Raw genomic sequence first — 15,562 nt, forward strand, 5'->3', positions numbered from 1 at the left:
TTCATTCAAGACAATGTTTTGGTTGACAGTTCTGTTCCAGCTGACTCCAGAGTGGGAATGACACAATCTTATCACTGAGAATGGTGGGAAATTCTTTAGCCTTATACAGTGTTCCAGTATGCTTTAAAAGAATTAGTTGTCACTGTAAACATAAAAAGATTTCCTCTAAACAAATGAAAGGAAATATCCCCAATGCTAATCATACAGAAGACTCTCCTTTCCACATGCAAGCAGCTTAATGAATTGTTGCTCATGCTACCTCTCTCTCCTGCAATTTGTTATTACATTTGTAGTCTCTTTTCCTAAGGTTGTTATGCAGCAAGCAATACAATGTTTGGCACCTCACAGAAGAAGAAATGTAATATCTACTGCAAGGAGTTTACAAGTTAGTGTCTGACATTAGTCAAAGGGAAAACCAGGACAGCCAGGGAGAAGCATAGGGAAAAAAGGAAGAACGGAAGCATCATCCATATGATTATGCAATTATTCAGCAAGACTAGTGCAGAACATAAGATAAACCACTCAGACAAATACAAAAACAGGTGTCTTATTTAGCTAATCTCTCACAGGCATTGCAGAAGAACTGGATCCAGCTCAGGGAGAGCATTCCAGATCTAAGGGAGGGACGTAGAAGCAACTTATGGAACGTCTACATTATGAAATTAGGTTGATTTATAGATGTCAATCTTCAGTAAGCAATTTTATACAGTCGATCGTGCGTATCCCCACTAAGCACATTAAGTCAGTGGAGTGTGTCCTCAATACCAAAACACTGTAGTCATCCCACAGTCCCCACTACTCGTTGGAATTCTGGGTTAAGCTCCCAATGCCTGATGGGGCAAAAACATTGTCACGGGTGGTTTGGGGTACGTCATCAGTCTCCCCTCCCTCCATGAAAGCAACAGGCTTGGAGTAGTAAAGTGTCCTACCGTGGAGGACAATCATTTCACGGCTTTTTTCCTGGGTTATCCGTGCAGATGCCATAGCATGGCAAGCATGAAGCTCACTCAGCTCCACACCGATTTTGTGAGCATTGTAAACACCTCTTGCATTATTCTGCAGTATGTGCAGAGGCTGGCTAGGAGTCACCAGCACAAGGAAGATTGTGAGGAATGGACACAGGTATTCCTGAAAGCATGGGATATAGCAATTGGGATATCATGGTGGCATTAGAGCATGTTGATACAATGGAACGCCGATTCTGGGCCCGACAAACAAGCACAGACTGGTGGGACCACATAGTGTTGCGAGTATAGAGTGATTCCCAGTGGCTGTGAAACTTTCGCATGCGTAAGGCCACTTTCATGGAACTTTGTGAATTGCCCTCCCCCACCCCGAAGTGCACGAATACCAAGATGAGAGCTGCCCTGACAGTTGAAAAGCAAATGGCAATAGCCCTGTGGAAGCTTGCAATGCATGACTGCTACCGGTCAGTCAGGAATCAATTCCGAGTGGGCAAATCTACCTTGGGGGCTGCTGCGATCCAAGTAGCCAGGGCAATCAATATCCTTCTGCTAAGGAGGTAGTGACTCTGGGAAATGTGCAGGTCATAGTGGATGGCTTTGCTGCAATGCGGTTCCTAACTGTGGTGGGGCAATAGAACATATATCTTTATCTTGGCCCTAGACCACCTTGCCAACCAGTACATAAACTGTAACGGGTACTTCTCAAGGGTGCTGCAAGCACTGGTGGATCACAAGGTTCCGTTTCACCGACATCAATATGGGATGGTTGGGAAAGGTGCATGACGCTCTCATCTTTCGGAACTCCAAGCTGTTTAGAAAGCAGCAAGGGACTTTCTTCCCAGACCAGAAAATTACTGTTGGGGATGGTGAAATGTCAATAGTTATCCTTAGGGACCCAGCCTATCCCTTGCTCCCACAGCTCATTAAGCCATACATAGACAGCCTGGACAGCAATAAGGAGCAGGCAGAGCAAGTGCAGAATGGTGATAGAATGTGCTTTGGAATGGTTATAGGGGTGCTGGCGCTGTCTGCGGAGGTTAGACCTCAGGGAAAGCAATATTTGCATTGTTATTGCTATTTGCTCCATAATATCCATGAGAGTAAGGGGGAAAAGACTTTTACGGGGAGGAGGAGGGTTAAGACAAATCGGCTAGTGGCCAATTTTGAACAGCTAGGGCAGGGAAATTAGAAGAGCACTCCAAGGCACGCTGTGCATCAGAGAGGCTTTGAAAAAACAGTTTAATGACTGACTAGGCTATGGTGCAGCAGTTGTGTGTGTTTGTCCTTAATGTAAACCCACCCCCCTCAGTGAATGTACTTTGCTGTAATCCAAACCCCCTCCCTCCCTTTGACCACAGCTGGCACAGGAAATAAAGTCCCTAGTGTTCTGAATCTATCCATTCTTTATTAAAACAAACTTTAGGATCACTGACAAAGCTGAGTAGTAAAAAAGGTAACCTGGATATACAAAGGGTTTGATAATGGGATGGGGAAGGACAAGGCCACATTGTAGCCACACCACAAATCAAAGCTGTTTGAATGAGAGCCTGCTGTTGCTTGGCCATCCCCTGGAGTTGAGTGGTAGGGTTCCCAGAGCCTTCCCCCTGCTCCACATTCTTAGGTGTCTGGCTGAGGAGGATATGGAACTTGGCAAAGAGGGCAGGTGGTTACACAATGGATGCAGCAGGGGTCCGCACTCTAGTTGCCTTTCCTACCAGACACCTCATCATGTCCGTGTGTTCCCCCATTAGCCCCAGCATTATCTCCTCCTGCATGTTCCGATCATGCTCACTGAATGCTTTCCTGGCCTCTGCCACCCAATGCCTCCAGCATTCAGCTATGCCCTATCAGTGCGGGAGGACTGCATGAGCTTGGAAAAACATGTCATCACGAGTGTGTTTTTTTCCACCTTCTAGTCTGTAATAAACTCAGGGACAGAGTTGATGCAGGGAGCATAGAAACAGTTGCAGCTGCAGGGGAGAGGGGAGAAACGGAGAGTAGATTTTAAGATACATGTATGAGAACAAAAGGGAGACTTTCACAGTGAATCAAGCAATTCACAGCAGACAGCAGGTGTGTTTTAGGTACACGGTCCCATTTTGCCTTTTATATTGAGCACCTGATAGTATGGTGACACATCACACATGGCTAGGCAACAGAATTTGGTTTCCAGGCAGCCAGGGTAAGCCAAAGGGTACATGGGGTTGGCTTCTTCCGCGTTCATAACATGTGGGAATGGTTTCCAACTACAGCACCTTCCTTGCCCATAGCAACCAATGCTGGTTGGGTTTGCTGTTTAAAAGGAGGGGCTGCAGTTTTGGGGCAGATGTGCAACACACACACACACACACACACACACTTCTCTAGGATGATCCCTTTCAGCCACGCACAAAGGGCCCAGCATGAACAGGGATGAGTCTAATTTATCAGGGGAATTTTTGTAAGGGACCAGTAATCCCGTTTGGTGATCCTTATTTCAACCAGGTAACCATGAACGATATCACTCTCCTGAGGCTGACACAGAAAGATAAAGAGTGAACGTTGCATGAATGCGACCAAAACCCAGGACCATTTGCTGCCATGCTTTGTGCTGCAATGATTCCAGACCATCTGCTCCTAGCTTGGAGTAGTAAAGTGTCCTACCGTGGAGGATGAAATAAGGCAACCTTCCCCAGAAACTTTCTGCAAAGGCTTTCAGAGTACCTCCAGGAGAGCTTCATGGAGATGTCCCTGAAGGATTCCTGCTCCATCCCCAGACATGTTAACAAATTTTTCTAGTAGCTGTACTGACCGCAAATACCTCCCAGTTGTTCAGGTCAAATAAAACATTTGAAACAATTTTTTAACTCCTGTAGTGTCATTACAAAATGTGCACTTACCACAGGTGCCTCCTCTGCCTTCAGGGTCTGGGAACAATATGCCCTGGGAGGGTATTGGCTCCAGGGTGAGGAAAAGGTCCTGGCTGCCGGGGAGAACGGATTCTCCAGTTGCCTGCTGCACATTCTCCTCTTCCACAAAATCCTCACCCATGTTGCATGAGGCTGACACCTTACAGGTGTCCATTGAGAGTGGTGGGGTATTGGTAGGGTTCCCTGCTAGAATGGCATGCAGCTGATCACAGAAGCGGCATATATGGGGTTCTGACCCGGAGTGACTGTTTGCTTCCTTTGTCTTTTGGTAGGCTTGCCTGAGCTCCTTAATTTCCATGCGGCACTGCTTCGTGTCCCTGGTGTAGCCTCTGTCCACCATGCCCTGTGTGATTTTGGCATTTCTTCTGCTGGATCAGAGTTCTGCCTGCACAGATTCTTCTCCCCATAGAGCAATCAGATCCAGTGTCTCCTGTTCACTCCATGGTGGAGCTCGTTTGTAATTCTGGGACTGCACAGTCACCTGTTCTGCTGAACTCACCATGCTGACCAACCAAACACGAAATGAAATTCAAAAGTTCCTGGTGCTTTTTCTGTGTACCTGGCTAGCACATCGGAGTCGAAAGTGCTGTCCAGAGCGGTCACATTAGAGCACTCTGGGATAGTTCCCGGAGGCCAATTCCATCGAATTGCATCTGCACTACCCCCCATTCGACCCATGAAGGTCAATTTTAGTGCTACTCCCCTTGTCGGGGAGGAGTAGAGCAGTCAATTTTAAGAGCCCTTTAGATTGGTTGTGTAGATGCATTCATTATAATAAAAACAATAAAAATCGACCTAACGTGGCTAAATTTGACCTAATCTCATAGTGTAGACCAGGCCTGAGTGTTGATACAGTGGTGGAATACTAAGAAACATGGCATCAGAGTTAATATCTGATGGAATGTAATAAGAGACAAGGCTGGATAAGAAGAAAGAGGCAAAGTTATGCAGGGCCTTGAAGATTAGTGCAAGTAGTTCAAACTTACTGTGAGGGATAAGGAAAGACAGTGGAGAGATTCAGAGAAGGGATATTCATTGAATAAAGAAAAGGAGTACTTGTGGCACCTTAGCGACTACTCCTTTTCTTTTTGCGAATACAGATTAACACGGTTGCTACTCTGAAACCTGTCATTGAATAAAGTTTAAGGGAAAAATATACTTTATGTTTCCAATAACAAGCAAGCTCCAATTCTGGACTTCCCAATTATATCAAGCTGAAAATACAGTTGCAAAGACAGACATTAAAATAAAACTAAAATAGTTTTGGCTATCAGGTCACCCCAAATTACTGATGTTCATTAGATACATGTAAAAGAATGTTATACTGCTTGCCAGTTGCCAAGAAAACTTTCTAGAAGTTCTTTTGAGGGGAAAAAAAGTTAGTACAGGTGGCAGCTTTGCTTGTAAAGGAAAAAGTGATAGGTTCCTTCAAGTAAACACCAAGGAAGAGAGAGGTTAGCTTTAAGGCTTAGTTGTCCCTCTCAAAGACTAAGCAGATCATGCTGTGGATTTGACCAAAAAGAAGCTACCTGGGGTGAAATCCTGGTCCCATCAACGTAAACATCAAGGATGAAATCCTGGCCTCATTGATTACTTTGATACGGACCTGCTGTGTGGCATTGGGCAAGTCACTTTACCTTTCCATGCCCAGTTCCCCTCTCATCTGCTCTGTCTTGTCTACGTAAAGAGTAAGCAGTTTGCAGTAAAGACTGTATCTTACTGTGTAATTTGTACTGTGCCAAGTGCCCTCTGGCTCCAGTCTTGGTTGGGGCCTCTAGGCACTACTGGAATACAACTTACATAAGACAGATCAGGAAGGTTTTGGAGCAGATTTAAGACAAAAACCCAAGTTTGTTATTCAGGAACACCAATACAACATTGTGTTGAACATGCCAGTATATTACAAGTTATTACAACAACATCAGAAGCCCCAGTCAGAATCCAGGTCCCATTCTGCTAAGAGGAGAAAGTATGATCTCATCACTGAAGCAGTTGAATACCATCACTGAGAAGTGAATTCTATCCCTGCCTCTACCAAAGAGCTGTTATATGATGAAGGGCAAGTTATTTAAACTTGTCACACAATTAGGAGAAAGAAAAGGAGTACTTGTAGTACCTTAGAGAATAACAAATTTGAGCATCAGCTTTTGTGAGCTACAGCTCACTTCATCGGATGCATTTGGTGGAAAATACAGTGGGGAGATTTATATACACACAGAGAACATGAAACAATGGGTTTTATCATACACACTGTAAGGAGAGTGATCACTTAAGATGAGCCATCACCAGCAGCGGGGGGGGAGGGGGGGGGGAAAAAAGAGGAAAACCTTTCACAGTGACAAGCAAGGTAGGCCATTTCCAGCAATTAACAGTGGGGGGGGGGTGAGGTGGAGGGGAGAAATACCATGGGGAAATAGTTTTACTTTGTGTAATGACTCATCCATTCCCAGTCTCTATTCAAGCCTAAGTTAATTGTATCCAGTTTGCAAATTAATTCCAATTCAGCAGTCTCTCGTTGGAGTCTGGTTTTGAAGCTTTTTTGTTGAAGGATAGCCACTCTTAGGTCTGTGATCGAGTGACCAGAGAGATTGAAGTGTTCTCCAACTGGGTTTTGAATGTTATAATTCTTGACGTCTGATTTCTGTCCATTCATTCTTTTACGTAGAGACTGTCCAGTTTGGCCAATGTACATGGCAGAGGGGCATTGCTGGCACATGATGGCATATATCACATTGGTAGATGCGCAAGTGAATGAGTCTCTGATAGCGTGGCTGATGTGATTAGACCCTATGATGGTATCCCCTGAATAGATATATGGACAGAGTTGGCAATGGGCTTTGTTGCAAGGATAGGTTCCTGGGTTAGTGGTTCTGTTGTGTGGTGTGTGGTTGCTGGTGAGTATTTGCTTCAGGTTGGGGGGGCTGTCTGTAAGCAAGGACTGGCCTGTCTCCCAAGATCTGTGAGAGTGATGGGTCATCCTTCAGGAAAGGTTGTAGATCCTTGATGATGCTTTGGAGAGGTTTTAGTTGGGGACTGAAGGTGATGGCTAGTGGCATTCTGTTATTTTCTTTGTTGGGCCTGTCCTCTGGTAGGTGACTTCTAGGTACTCTTCTGGCTCTGTCAATCTGTTTCTTCACTTCAGCAGGTGGGTATTGTAGTTGTAAGAATGCACGATAGAGATCTTGTAGGTGTTTGTCTCTGTCTGAGGGGTTGGAGCAAATGCGGTTGTATCGTAGAGCTTGGTTGTAGACAATGGATCGTGTGGTATGATCTGGATGAAAGCTAGAGGCATGTAGATAGGGAGGTAGGTAGGAATTAGGAGAGGGAAGCAGAGAAGCAGCAGCATTAAGCAGCATAGCTGGGGGCCCTGGAAGCTGAGAGGCAGAAAGAAAAGAAGGAAGCAGCTGCACACCAATGAGTTATTCAGCTGGAAGAGAAGAAAACCCTAGAGAGAGGCTATAACACCTAATCATGGAGAAACATGGACAGATCCCACAGCTCGCGTTACTTTCTCATTAAGGTACACTCAGCTGAGGTAAGCGGTGTTCTGCATAGAGAAAGATTGCAATGAAGAATACTTTGCCATTTTTGAAAGATTCTGTGAGGTGCATAACAGCAGCCATATTGGGCCAGACTAATGGTCTATCTAGCCCAATATCTTGTTTTCCGGTACCAAATGCTTCAGAGGGAATGAACAGAAAAGGGCAATTAAGTGATCCATCCTCAGTTGTCCAGTCCCAGCTTTTGGCCGTCAGAAGTTTAGGGATAGCCAGAGCATGAGGCTGTATCCCTGTCCATCTTGGCTAATGGCCATTGATGGACTTATCCATCCATAAAGAGATCAAGACAGACCCATTTTTCATTCTCGGGGAAAGCTTTAAATGTATTTAACGAAACAAAATTGAACAAGCATTGAAATATGGTGAATTTAAAAGTGTTGTATTGCAAAGGTTACAGATTACTCCTGAAGTGCATAGAACAAGATTTAGAAGACTCAACATTAATTATATATAAACTGTGTGATTTGATGAAAACTGGGTCAAAGGGAAGAGGAAGTGGAGGGGCAGGTGTGGGTGGCATTTTGTTCCTGGGAAGAGAAAGGATCATTGGGAGCCCTGGCAGTCTCCTCCCCAGAATATATCCTCCCTTGGGAATCTCACTGGCTGACCCCATGTACAGAACAGTACAAGAAGGTGTTTCACATGTAATTTCACTGAACACCCAAGAAATAATTGCCCTAAACTGAAATAAGGTAAGTCCACACCCCATCCAGCCTAACTTAATGCACCTGTCCTTAAAACAGGATCCAAAGAGGTAACTGCAGGTCCTCTGATTAGTTGTGAGGTCCGACACATTGAAGGTTAACATAGTTACTTGGGCAACTTTAACAAAGAAAGCATTTGGTGGAGACACTGGTGCACAGATTTCTCTGGTCAGGGAAAGCACAGTTAGACAGACATGCTCTCTGGGATGAATGCACAAGTCCTAGCATTCGAGCGATAAAAATTTCCTTTATCTTTAGCGAAAATACAAGCAGAGAGGGAAGATCCAGAGGGAACTCAGAAAGTTGGCATGCTGGGTAGTATTCCAGCAGCAATTCTTGTGGGAAATTATATTTGTCTACATCTAAAGTGGTTAATATAGTAACTCACAGCAAGAAGTAACGTTGTTCTGTGATCTTAGGAGATAATTGTGCAGACAAAACAGCATCAAGGGGTGGAGGAGATGGCCCCAGCTCAGCAGGAGAAAGCTATGCACTTTCAGGTGTGGGAGGGGCTGAAGCCAGCTCCTGTATAGCAGTGGAGAGTAGCACACATACAGAGTTAGACAATGAGGAAGAGGTAACCCTTATAACTGAAGAAGCTCTGCCAGTTGTCAGCTGCTAGGGTTTTGCAGATCAATAGACCCCCACGCTAAAAAGCATCCATGGGTACATCCTTAAGGGGCAGGGAGGGAAAACAGGGAAAGGTGGGGGTTTTTTTGGTGTGTGTTAAGAGAAAGGGTGATTATACAGGGAAGTTCCCACAAGCAAAGGTAAGACATGGGAAACCTTACAAGCAACTGATTGTGCTAACACAATTGTCCTTTTGCCAGTCACTTGGGGGCACAGGATAAAAATTTTACTGGCCAGGGATACAGAATTAGAGATATTGCAGATTTTGTGACTTATGTCAGATGAGAGAGACCTGCAGGACCCCCAAAAGTTCCTGTACGTCCCTTGCCTATGATACAAGAAGCATTTTTAGAGTAGCAATGGACATTTGGAGCCCTATGCCACATCCTACACCTGAGGAGACAAAGGAACCAAACACTTCATGCTCTGTGCATAGGGTCCTGGCCAAAGGGTCTGGGTCAGCCATGCTGGAGAAAGAATAATTGGTGAGGAAAGCTACCTTGAGCCAAGTCTGCAGCTTGTTTAGTTAGGTCTTGGGCATCAAAAAGCATATTTTTATTTGTAACCCATTCTCTCTTCAATCTGTTTTACTTAGTATCACTTAACCTTTGTTTTAATTTTTACTATAATACAACTCTGTGCTGTATTTGACTTGAACTGATTGTTAGCTCCAGTTAAAGTGATAACCTGCGCTTGTGTCTTTTACAGAAGCAATGGACCTTAGTTCCCTGAGTATTCCTGGAGAGGGCTGGACTCTTCATGGCAGACAGTTTTGAAGAAATTCAGGAGTTGGATTATCCTCCAAGTATCCTCCACGGCTGGTGGAGGCCAGGGAGGGGCTGTTGTGTTGTAGGCAGGCTGCTGGGGTCACAGCATTGGATCAGGGCTCCACAGCATACAGACATTCAGAGATTCAGATATACGCTTGTCTGTGAGCTGGTGGCATCTGAGCCACAAGCAGCAGAGTATTTAGGACACCCAGGATTACAAGACAGGAAGTGACTCCCCCTTACTGGGCTGGGTTGAACCCCAAAATGTTAGTTACACCAAGGAAGCCCTCCTGTAATAAGAACAGATTTAGTGCAGCTAACATGTAAGATTAAGGATATATTCAAGATGGATACCTATGTTTAAAGCTACCCACAAATGAAGGCAAGTATAAGTTCAGAATTAAGAAGCTATATCCAGCCCAGGTAATACACCCCACAAATCGAGGGCCTACATTTTAACAAAGACCCATCACACTGTCCTTAAGGAGGGCAGGGCAACCCTCCTCCTCAGCACCCTCCTGGCCCCAGGGATCCGACTGCAGCACATGCACAAGAGCAGCTAAAACCAGAGTCCGACTGAGCCTAACCAACAGAAACCAGCCAGTTACGTGCAATTAGCCGCAACTTCCCCGATCAGGCAGATAAACAGGGGGACCTGTTTATTTTTATACTCGCCCTAGCTGTACAACTGCTGCTGTCCGTCCCCCGCCCCCGTACGGAGCTAATTGCTGTTGTTCTCTCTGGCTGGTCCCACTAGGTCCCAGAGCAGCTCTAGGGAGAGGCGGGCAGGTGCTGCCGGGAAGGGCAGGGAGCTCTCTGCCCCATGCTTGGGGGGGGAGGAGGGGCAGTTTGAACGAAGTCAGATGTCAGCTTGGACGCTGGAGCCACTACGCTGAAGGGAGGGGGCACGAGACTGAACGCGCTCCCGGGGAACCCCGTCAAGCGCGTGTCCAGCAGGGAACGCGCAGCGCCTACAGCTGGCGCTTGGAATCCTCATGCCACTGACATTCTAACGGTGAAATAACGGCCTCACCCGCACGCCGAGGGGTCACGGCCGGCGAACGGCCTCCACTCCCGCCTTCCTCCGCGCAGCCCCTGCCCGAAGGCCGCCGCGTTCCTGGGCGCCTGCGGAGCCCGGGCCTCCCACTAACGGTTGACCAAGGGAGCAGCTGCGGAGTGTGAAGCGAGACCCGGGCAGAGCTCCACTCCGGTCCCGCGCGGTGACGCTCATAACCCCAAGCCACTACACAGCGGGCGGGACCGGAGGTAGCCCGCCCAGCGTGGCTCAGAGACGTTTAGCCGCACCCGAGAAGACAGTTACCGGCAAGATAGAAGGTCCCGTCCGCCTCGTTCTCTGGTAAAGCTGGGCAGCGTTTCCCAGCGCATCACGTACACCGAACTGCGCATGCGCTGCTACACTCTCGGGGATGCAGGCGCTGAAGAGCAGGTGCTGCCGGGCAGCCCGAGCCAATCCGCGCACGCTCCGAACAGATCAAGCGAATCACATCTCGGAACCATCCCGGCGCAACTCACTGGCTGCAGACTCCCTGCCCGAGCCAATCACGGCTCAGTCCGGCGGTCAGAGCCCAGCACGTGCCGGCTAAGCCAATCACAATCAGCCCCTACGGGACTGCTCGCGGCGCCGCGCGCGCAGGGAGCATCAGTCACTGCTCGGCCTACGCCGCCAGATTCGGTGGCCAGTCCCTGCATGGGAGCTGGGAACCTGTTACCAGTTTGCTGTCGCCCCGGTTCATAGCCAGGGCAAGGAACTGGGTCTCCGAGCTCAGTCCCCGGGCTTGGCGCGCTTCAGCCAAGCACAAAGCGTCAGCGCCTGCCATGGCTCCCGAGTTAAGGCTCTTCCCATAGCAGGGATTCAACCTCCTATGCACGGAAAGTACAACCTGTCCTCCCTCCACTTACAGCGCGTGCACTGGAGAGTGGATTTCTGAAAGGGGCCTAGAAAACCCGTTCGCCTCTGAGCTACAAAAGAATTACAAACTGCTGGTTCTTTGAGATCTTTAGCATCTGGCAGTCTTTACAGTGTTCCGTGTGGAAGATCAATCCGAACAACCACAGACTCGTCTCACTTTCCATAGAGTTAAAATCAACCGAAATCTTATGGGCAATATTTGAAAGAAGAGGTTGTAATTAAACTAATATTAATGATTGTTGTATCTGATTGATATGATTAGATTACAAATAGGCTAAGGCAGTTTAGCGGGGACATTATGACATCAGAAATAAAGCAACCACCACCATCCTCTACAGCTAATGTTTGTGCAACAACTTTATTGGTTATAATGAGATAAGATCGGTGACCTATCTTTTCCTGGACCATATCTGTTGGTGAAAGAGACAAACTTTTGAGTTAAACAGAGCTCTTCTGGTCTGGTCAGTGTCAAAGCTAATACAAAGTGGAACAGGTAAGGAATGAACATAGGTTGCCCAAAATCATTCCAAGGGAAATGGGCATTAACATATGACAAAGGAGGATGAGTGGATTACAGATTGTGCTAATGAGCCATAAATCCAGCATCTTTATTAAATCCATGATTTTTGGTGTCTAGTAGAGTTCTGAATTTAAGTTCCCAAGCTTGTCTTTTGACAGTGTTATGCAAGTTTCCTTTAAGAGTGAAGACTGAGGGGTCAGATGTGGAGCGATGATTTTGTGAAGTGTGTTCACTCATAGGTGATATTTTGTTTTTGTCTTACCATTTTTCTGTGTGAGTTCATGAGAGAGTAGAGCAATTGTCTTGCTTCATCTACATAGTTGTTATTGGGGCATTTAACACACTGGATGACATACAGTATACCAGATGTGTTTATAGGCCAGGATTTTGAAAGCCATGTTGTCAGGGGTTATTGATTGTTGTAGCAGTGAAGCAATGTCTGCAGGTTTGCATCAGTTGTTCTGGCTGGGTCTGGTGCTGCTTTGAGTTGGTGTGTGGGGAGTTTCTGATGATGAGGTTGGGGAGCTGTTTGAAGACCAGAAGAAGGGGGTTCAGGAGAAATTTCTTCCAGAATGTGGTTTCCGTCAGCTGTACATGTTTAATGATTCCTCATAGAGGTTCAAGGAGGGGTGTATAATCAGAGGGTTTTTTTCCCCCTTGTATTGAAGCAGGTTCTCCTGGGGTATTTAGGTGGCCCCTAACATGATGCAATCTACTTTCTGGTGGAGCGTCCTTGTTTGGTAAAGGTGGCTTTTAAGTGTGTTAAGGTGTATATTCCAGACATTCTCCTTAGAGTTTATTCTGTGGTATCTGAGGGCCTGGTACTTGCAGATAACTGATTTCTTGGTGCGTTTGGGGTGGGTACTGCACCTGTGATGATAACGATCTGCGAGTTTCTTGTATATAGCTGTCATTGCTGAAGCTGATTATGGAAGTTGATGTTGGTGAGGGAGTGTTGCAATGACTCATCTGCATGAGAGACACTGGACTTGTTTTCCAGAGTTCTCACTGGTAGATTACTTGACCTGCTGTCACTGCTCTTTGAAGATTTCATAGCTATATTCCATCTTGGGCATGTTTGTCTATAAAACTTCTAATAAATGTTAAACTAAAGACATTTCTGGACCACGAAGAAAATTAAAATGGGGTTATGGTTGAGAGTATGTTTCAGTAACTTATGGATAAAAATCATTGTAGAAGTGTTGAAATTGTAGCAGTCTTCATAGAACTTGGAGGGAGAAGCAGTTTTCAGGAGGGAAGCTTCAGGCTGTGTGCATATGGTTTGAGTGATAGCTGCAGTTGTAGCAACTCTGTAATAGTTCTTTTAGTAAAGAGAGAGTTTAGTTTTAGAAATATATTTTTACCCAGCATGCGGTACTTAAAACAGTAATTAACACAAAACCAAGCATTATAAACCTGGGAAAATTCAGAGTTAAGACTACACTTAAAAGACATTCCAAAATGTTAAGGTAAGAAATGCATAATTATGGAACACAAACAAACCATCTTAATGTTGCCCAGTGGTGATGCCACAAAGGAAGAAAATAGGACAGTGTCTTTAATTTTTTTTTTAAACTAATCTGGGTTCACAAATACTAAAATGCCTTAAATACTGTAGGCTATTGTATGGTGTCACTGTATGACATAGTTAAGATTGTTTGGATGCCTTGGTATATAGAACTATGAGCTAGTGGTTAAGGGGATGCTCTTGGGGAAGGAGGCAGGTTTATGAAGAAGCTTTAGAAATTCATATAGGTTATTAAGTCCCTATTGTATTGAGACATACTTGAGCTGGATGGAAAACAGAAATCCCTTCCTGCAAAAAAATTTACATTTTTGAAAAAAAAAATTGCCCTGAAATTTTTCCCACAAGGGGATTTTCAGAAAAATTCCATGTCGGGAGAATGGAAGCTGAATGTTTTAGCTTCATAGCTGCGTGCTGTGATGATTTGGGGAATCTATCTGTACAATTTATGAATTTTGTGTAGATCAGGAACTCTATGTATTTTATCAGGCTGCAAACTCCATTTTGAATGTGCAGCTTGTTTGTCTTCTCTGTGGTCTCTTTACTGCCACGTGGGTCTGAAATTCCTGCATGGGTAGTGGGAAAGGCCTAACGATAGAACATCATTACACTTTGACAAGCAGCCATCATTAAGAGAGGTCTTCTCCCCGCTGCAAACCACTTTTTCTAAGTCTAAACTCACCTGACATAGGGGGCTGAAAGTTATTAAAGGGCAGGAGTTACTTTACTCGGGGAATCACTTTTCTCCAGCTCAAGATGAGAGAAGTAACCCAGCATGTAGGAACCTGATGAGGCAGTAAACAGAGATGGGTCTCCTAAAGAACTAGTAAGGGCCATATTGTGGTTAGGATGGTGGTAGTTTACTAATCGTGTGTCTCTGCTTGGAGCTAGGGGTGTAATTACCAACTGGCATAGACATACTGGTGCTAACTCTCACTGAAGTAGTGAGCTAAAAATAGTAGTGTAACCAGACTACCACAGGTGGCAGTGGCGCTGGCTAGCTAAGCTGAGAATAAGCTTTCGTGAACTACAGCTCACTTCATCGGATGCATTTGGTGGCCACCAAATGCATCCGATGAAGTGAGCTGTAGCTCACGAAAGCTTATGCTCTAATAAATTTGTTAGTCTCTAAGGTGCCACAAGTACTCCTTTTCTTTTTGCGAATACAGACTAACACGGCTGCTACTCTGATACGCTGAGAATGTATGCTAGGGGTTCAGGCAGCTTTGTATTTGGCACAGCTAGCCCATGCCACTGCTTGCTGCTGCCCAGGCTATCCTGGCTACACTAGTATTTTTAGTGCACTAGCTCCATTAGAGCTAGCATAAGTGTGTCCACACAAGCAGGGAATCACACTCCAAGCTCTAAGTGGGGCTCTCTTATGCATTATTTGTTAAATAAGAGTTAGAACCCTGTGCAAAGTGTCTGTGCATGTTATATGCTACACTTACACTGTGCCTCGAGAGAGTTAAAGTGTAACCCTAAATGCTCAGATCTTTGATGAGATTCTGGGAGAGGGCGTGTTTAAGCTACAGGGGAATCTAAGAAGTCAGCACTGGTTCTGGGGTCTGGGAAGAGGACCACAAGGTCACGGCTCTCAGAAAGGAGGGTGCAGACCCTCTGTCTCATACAGTGTGTCTGTGGACCCCCAGGCTGCAACAGTGCTAGGCTCTGTTCAGATCTGGAGGCTTAAAACACCCAGGTCCCTTCACAGCAGTCCAGCGAGTGCGCACGAAGGGTCGCTCAACCAAATTTGTGACACTCATATGGAAGATTTTTGTCCGTTTTTCCAGGGAGAAAGTGATATTGACAAAAGTCTCCATGGGGGCATCTGTGGAGCCATCATTTGGATTTTCCTGATGGATTTTTTGTGTGTGTGTGTGTGTGTGAGGGGGGTGTAAATTTGAAAAAATCACTTTTGCAAAAAGGGCATTTCCCCTCAGAAAAATCATTCTCCTGGAAAATTCCCAACTAGCTCTAATACATATTTACTGAGACTCTCACTTGGCTGGGGTAGGAAAGTCTTTCTTGCAGTCACTAGTTGAGGCA

The 15,562-nt window shown here is 45.7% G+C and overlaps 1 protein-coding gene across 1 annotated transcript in view; it reads right to left on the minus strand.

Moving 5' to 3' along the window:
- The window catches only part of CLGN (calmegin), a 79,652-nt gene extending 68,692 nt beyond the window's left edge, over positions 1-10,960 (minus strand). The window contains 2 exon segments of the mRNA XM_038399910.2: positions 10,860-10,886; positions 10,889-10,960. Coding sequence (XP_038255838.1) covers positions 10,860-10,886; positions 10,889-10,945 — 84 coding nt within the window. The 5' untranslated portion in view covers positions 10,946-10,960.
- Between the last annotated feature and the right edge of the window lie 4,602 nt (positions 10,961-15,562).

The sequence above is a fragment of the Dermochelys coriacea genome, chromosome 4, assembly GCF_009764565.3.
Source record: "Dermochelys coriacea isolate rDerCor1 chromosome 4, rDerCor1.pri.v4, whole genome shotgun sequence".
NCBI classification, from domain to species: Eukaryota; Metazoa; Chordata; order Testudines; family Dermochelyidae; genus Dermochelys; species Dermochelys coriacea.